Source organism: Teleopsis dalmanni, chromosome 1 (assembly GCF_002237135.1).
Source record: "Teleopsis dalmanni isolate 2A chromosome 1, ASM223713v2, whole genome shotgun sequence".
In the NCBI taxonomy this organism is placed as follows: Eukaryota; Metazoa; Arthropoda; class Insecta; order Diptera; family Diopsidae; genus Teleopsis; species Teleopsis dalmanni.
Window position 1 is genome coordinate 185,761,043 of NC_051846.1, and position 6,900 is coordinate 185,767,942.

The 6,900-nt window shown below is 28.5% G+C and overlaps 1 protein-coding gene across 1 annotated transcript; it reads right to left on the reverse strand.

Moving 5' to 3' along the window:
- Positions 1–3,782: 3,782 nt before the first annotated feature.
- LOC119666890 lies at positions 3,783–5,345 on the reverse strand. Its single transcript, XM_038076168.1, has 2 exons — positions 5,252–5,345; positions 3,783–5,182 (listed from the first exon to the last, which is right to left on the reverse strand). Exons 1-2 carry the CDS (start codon positions 5,343–5,345, stop codon positions 3,822–3,824), a joined length of 1,455 nt encoding a protein of 484 aa, XP_037932096.1. The 3' UTR covers positions 3,783–3,821.
- Positions 5,346–6,900: the final 1,555 nt, after the last annotated feature.

The window sequence follows — 6,900 nt, forward strand, 5'->3', positions numbered from 1 at the left end:
GACATGTGCTCCAACTTTTCTTGCTTTATTTTTAAGAAAGTTAAAAAGCGCGGATAATGAAATTTACTTAGTAAGTTTCACTTATTAAGTCAGCAGTCGAAACATACTATAATGCTAGTTTTAAACAGTAAAAAGTAAAACCTTAACATAAATTGTTGTTACAAAAGGTAGAAATTTTGTTATTTTTATTGCAAATTATTTTATATTTTTATCTATATACACAAATGTGTAGAAGTTGTCATACAGAGAAGTTGATACAGTCCAACAACCGAGTCCTAAAGTTTTCTTTAAAAACATTTAACTATAAAATTAAGTTAGTTTTAGTGAAAATATAATATATTTCAGTTATCATAAAAATTAAAATTAATTTATTTGCATTTTTTGTGATGCAAAACTGCAAGCGATGGAGCAAACCCTTTTTGAAAGTATTGCACTGTCATTTGCAGTTGAATGGAGAAACTGGCACCCGTGCAACCATAAAGATAAACACAAATAGGAGAAACAATTAATATGCCGCTTGGTACTCGGTACGCAGTATGGTATATGGAGCACATTTTGGTTGGTATGCTAACATAGTTTGTGGTCAATGCCTTTGATGGTAGCTGCTATTGATATAGAAGCAAGAAGCTATCAATTTGGCTACAGGCGTTTCTGTATTAATTTTGCATATTTTATTGATTGTTTTTGTTTTTTTTTTATGGCGCACAAGCATTAGCCGCGTTCTAGTTTCCATAAACATGTCCATTGTTTTTGGAAATGTTTATCGGTCCGCGGAATTGTGTTTAAATTAGGTGGTATAACTCTATGCGTGACATGTATAACGTGTGAAACAGTACAGAGAAAGATATGATTAGAAAAATGAAGAAGAATTCCTTAAGAATACATAGGAAGAGAATTGACTGTTTTGTTTTTAAAAATGACGATACTTTCTGGGAATTGAGTATATATTTGACATTTAATTAATGATTAATTAAATTTTAATTATATAATAAACCTAAAAACGTTATGATTTAAAAAGATAATTATTTTTGAAATAATAATTCTTTTATGAATATTTTGAATAAGTTATATTTCAATTCATCCAATTATTATACTTTATTTTTGCACTTCCATTTATACTATAAATCATGACTTCATAGTTTTCAAACACTGAACGACTTGAAGGGCTTGAAAGACTTGAAATACTATCAAATTAATCGAAATTTAAACTAATTGTAAAGCCAATTTTCTTTGATAACCGATTCACATAGCACAAATGTAATTTTGAATTTTATTTTTCTTGATCAGGTCGGTTCCGCTATGTTCAGTACGCCCACGGCAATAAATTTAGCTTTTGAATAAGCTTAAATGGTGACATACAGGCAGCGACCGTAGAAAAATACAAACAACACTTGTTAAATCCAATCACTAAATATTTCACACACAAAGAATTGCAATCCAATCAGTCAATGTTTATATCTAATATAAGATTTCTTCTACATTTACGTCGAAAACCAAAATTCAAGTGATATTATGCTAACCTCTAAATTAACTTTTACACAAATAAACAAATATATTGTTATATTCCTTAGGTTAAAACCGGTCAGTTGTTTTCTTGCAGGACTAATAATTCAACCTTAAGGCTGAATTAAGCAATCAGTTGACTTGTATTCGATATTGTATTCTTGAATTTAATGGAAACCAGAAATATCTAAAATATTTTTTCGGCATAATTAATGTTTTAATGAATGAATGGCAATATACTATTATAAAAATTTTTGCAACATTCTCTTTCTCATTAGAAAATAATTGTTAAAGACGGGTATTTAGCTTGAGGGTTTTTATTACTCTTGGTGTGTTATGTTCAATAATTATTTTTAAATAAAATAACAACAGTCAGACTATAAAATTAACTTAATTAAATTAAATTTCTATAATATAAATTTGTACATTGGTTCTAATTAAACTGTGGTCTATTATTTATCCGTTTGAATATTTATTATGTATAATTAAACGCCAAATACAAGTCCAGACATGGGCGTAAACAGGTAGGGGCTGGGGGGAGGTGCTCTTTTTTTGTGAACAAAATCTAATTATCAAGTTTTCAATGAACTAGGCCAAAAAGAAAAAGAAAAAAGTGCTAAGAAGAAGTGCGCCTTAGCACACTTTAAAATATATAATAATATCATATCAGTATATCAGGGCCCCCCTAATTTCAGCCCTCGGTACGCCCATGATTTCAGATAATAATTTTTTTATCAAAAAAATATTCCAAGTTGAATAATAAAGAATAAGCAATGTAGAATTCATATAGACATATTTTTTAGAATTTTCGGCAAATACAAATTTTTAAAAATTCATTAAATACTAAATAAATTATTATTGTTATTATTATATCATTATAATATTCCAAGTAAAAGAAATGTTTTATTAACATTGAATCCGTTTTGCCTTGTATTATAAATTAAATTTTTATTTTTTCGTGACACACATTTTTTTTGGATAATTAATTAAATTAATTACAATTAAGATAAAGATTATAATTTATATTTAGAAAATTTTATTAGCATTAATTAAATGATATTTAAATTATATCAATTTAATAAATAAAAACTGCAAATACATTATTAAATAAATAATTTGTAAAATGTTTGTAACTCTAATGTGAGTATTAATAACAAATAATTTATTTCGCAGTAAATAAAGCAAAATATTGTCAGCATTTTAACCTTTTCAAAATTATTGTCAATATTTTAAAGATACAAATTTTATGGCCACGAAACAATACGAAACCAAATGTGAAATTCAAAAATTGGACAAAATTTGCAATTCAAAATGCCAATTGTTGTCAATTGTCTTTGTTGTCAGTTGCTGGTTGCCAGTTGCTGGTTGTCAGTTGCCAGTTGTTAGTTGCTAGTTGGCAAACATAAATCATTTAATAAAAATACATGTTTGAAGCCAAACGTGCTGCTTCTATGCTGAAATCCATGATTTTTCACTTTATACATATACAGAGATTCCTCCTTCTCATAAAAATTTCAGAAAATTTTTATTTTTATGATTATAACAAGACGTTAGGATTTTCGCATTAATTTGAAGATGTCAAACAAACATTAAACACAAAGGTAAATAAATTTGAAATAATTTAAATTTGATACAGAGTCCCACATATTCAATTACTTTTGCTATACAATAGCTTCAGTTGTGTTCCAAAGATACATGCTTTTAAGATTGACAAAAAAATATACTTAAAAGAGATAAAATGTATTGTATCTTAAATGTACTCTGAAATCCGCTTCCACCTCAGTTAAGCACAGATAATGAAATAACATCTGTCAGGTGTAATTGCGTATGTGAATAATAAATTTGCATATGAATAATGAGCGCCATAAGATATTTGAGAAATTATTTTTCCTGCCTCTCGAAAAATACTTCATCCAGAAGTAAATGAAATGAGGGCTCAACATATTCAATTTTTTCATTGTTAACAATTTTATATAATATTTAACGCAGAAGAGATTATCGTATTTATATATTTTGTAACAATTTTTTTTTATTAATTTATTTATTTCTTTACTGCATTTCATCGTTAATACAATAAGTATTTTAAAGTAAGACTGTGGAATAATTAAAGTGCTTAAGTTAATGTAAAAGTTTCAAAAGAATATTAGACTATTATATATTAGATTATTATATATATATATACTACTGGCTGATGTATCTTTATGCTAGTATTTTATATAATTTACATTTTTTAATTTATTTTATATATTTATATATAATATTTTGCTTTAAATCCATTACTTTAATATTACTTAATTTAAATTTAATTAAACTTTTATTTAAAAGAACTTAAGTTTTTGAAAAACTCGCATAGACCGTTTGATAAGCTGCTTCTTAAACCGCCAAATGCTGGTATCAACCACCGGTGTGTCTAAAGTTTTCTTTATATCTGGTTCACGATAATGATGCAGTTGACCGTTTTTAATATCAATATTGACTCTAGAGCAATTATGAAAACAACTGCGGGACATGTGATTATGTAGAGTGACAACCTTTTGAGTGTCATGCAAACATTTAATTGCTAAACGTGGATCCAAATGTTTTTCTACTCTCTTGACATGTTGCAACATATAAAAATATTCTGGTATCGTTCGAGTATAGCGTCCCAAATTAGAATATTCCGGAAAATATACATTACGAAAACAAATATTTGTAAAATTATGTCTATTCTTCTCTTCTGCGCTACGCACTACTTCCACAATATCATGCCAATTACTTAGGGGGTCGAGTGGCATTAGTACTTCATCGGTGTCTATCAGTGCTATATAATCATACCGGTACATATGTTTATAAAAGCAATCGTTATATGCGATTAATTCGTGAAGTATATTGCTTAATTTTGTTATACTCCAGGCAAGATGATAATAATGTGGAAATTGCGGTTCACCATTTGCGTGTGTTATCGGTGTTACTTCTACAAAACCGTCTTCCTCATAATAGTTTAATACTTTTGTAAGATTTGGATGTGAATATAAGTCATACATATAAACTTTAGTTACACCTAACAGACGTAACAATTCCAGCCATTCCACTACTCTGGCTGAATGGTCAACAATTGGAAAAAACAAATTTTTTACACAAACCGCAAAACCATTTCTAACTTTATCTTTCGGCAAAGGATCATAGTAAATTGTGATTGTATTGGAAGCTTTAGAACATTTCGTATCGACTAGAGATACAGCTTTAGGTACTGCATTGCCATTTAACACTGGCAGTATACAAGTAAGTAAATGAGGAAAATAAATATGTTTGGCCTTATACCATTCTGGATTCCAAATAGGCCTATAGTCGGTAACATTCACAATAACTGCATCATTTTGTCCCTCGAACCACAACTGACAGTAGCTTGACGGGAAATTCAAATCTATTTGATTAACCATGACCAAAATGCGTACTACAGGCCCATCAACTAGTTCTGGTCGTATGTCATAGTAGGCACCAAATATTTGAAATGTCAAATTTGCTGTTTTATAAGTCTGCCAATATGTGTTGTAGTATGTGATTTCAAACGGGGTAGCATACTTGGCACAAGTTGAATTATCCGGTTTCATTAAAGTTACACTGTTTTGATACCAAAAACTGAAAGGAACTGTGGGTAGTTCCTCACCAGCGGACTCAATTAAGGTGGGCTCATCAGGTACTAAAATATATATTTCATTTATGTATGCAGAACTATTGCAGTTAGAAACTATAAAATTTTAGCTTTTACCTTTTCTTAAATCCAAATTAAGATATTTGGGATAAACCTCATATTCTGAATGTTCGACGTATTCAATTTTAAAATTTATTGGAGAATAAAGCATAAAGTAAAAAACCGTTATTACATAGATAAATGTAAATGCAAATGTTTTCAAATTAATTTTAAGCATTGCGAACTGAAATAACTTGTGAACTAATTGTAAATGAAATGTATTAATCGCATTAACTAGAAATTAAGCTTTGAAAATTTTTAACTATTGGTACTCTAAGGTCGGTCTTTTATATTTGTCTTTATCAGTAGCAAAAGGTATGAGACTTATAGCATTGAGTAAAAATATTCAAATTCAAATAAATAATTTTTACTCAATGCTTATAGTCATTAATTACATAGTTTCTATTCAAAAAGTATCGTGAAGAAATATGAGTTAAATATATATTATGCCTAACATGCCATATATATTTTTCCTACAAACTTTACACCTAAGCTGAAATCATATATATATACATATGCATAATATGCAATATATGGAGACTTATTGCGCTATTATATTTGCATTATATATACCTACATGGATTATTTAATTTCTGCTGTTCATAACCTTAATTGACTCAAAGTTATTACCATTAAACAACAATTTCGATTTGATTTTTAGGAGATAGCCATACATAGCCTGGACTGCTAGGATAATTTGATTGTAAATTAGGAAGACTAGATTTAATATATTAAAAATTAGAAAAATTACCAACCTTACTTCTCTTTATCTACAAATATTTGGACAACCACAACGCGAATACCATACCAAATGTCTCAAAATACTGGATAATAAAGAGCACTTTGACATAATTGACGTTACGTATCATATAAACGTATTTGTAAATAAGATTTATTTTCTTACCCGAAACACGTTCACCCTTTATATAGGTGAACGTGATATCTCAGTCTACTGAAAACATAGCCATAAGTTTGTAATTTGTTTTTGTACAAGTGTCCACATATTCCTCAGTAATGGTTCTGGTTATCTTCAGCAAGTGGGAGATGTTCAAATGTGAGCTTTTAATGCTCATTTTATGAGGGTCCGCTTATTTGTCAGTAATGGTTGAGATTATCTTCAGCAAAACAAGGGAGGTGTTTAAGTACAAACTGTTGATGTTTCAATGCCTTGTCGCGCATGCTTACCTTTGTATATAAGTCGATACACTTAATGTACTACGGCACATTCATTATCCTTTTAAGCAATCCTTTATTTGTGTATTAATTATATATGTACACGATTTCTTTTGGTATTTGATAGTTACATTAAACCTTTTCATATGAAAATACATATGCATATACAAATAAAATAATCTTTAGTGTCCGTTTCCCCTAGTATGGCATAGGGCCGCAATAAAATAATATATCTTAAAAATTAATATAATGATATATATATATGTATATAGAATACAAATATATATAGATTACAATTTATTTAAAATACAGTCAAAATATAGATCACTATATGTAGAGTACGAATGTGCCTGCAGACAATACAATCTCCAGAAATACTTGGTTTTTTGTTTTTATTACTGTGCATTGTTGTTTCACCTGTTTTAACATTCACTTTACAAAATTTAGTTTTTGTCTTTTTTTTAATTTTTATTTTAATATATGCATTTGCACAC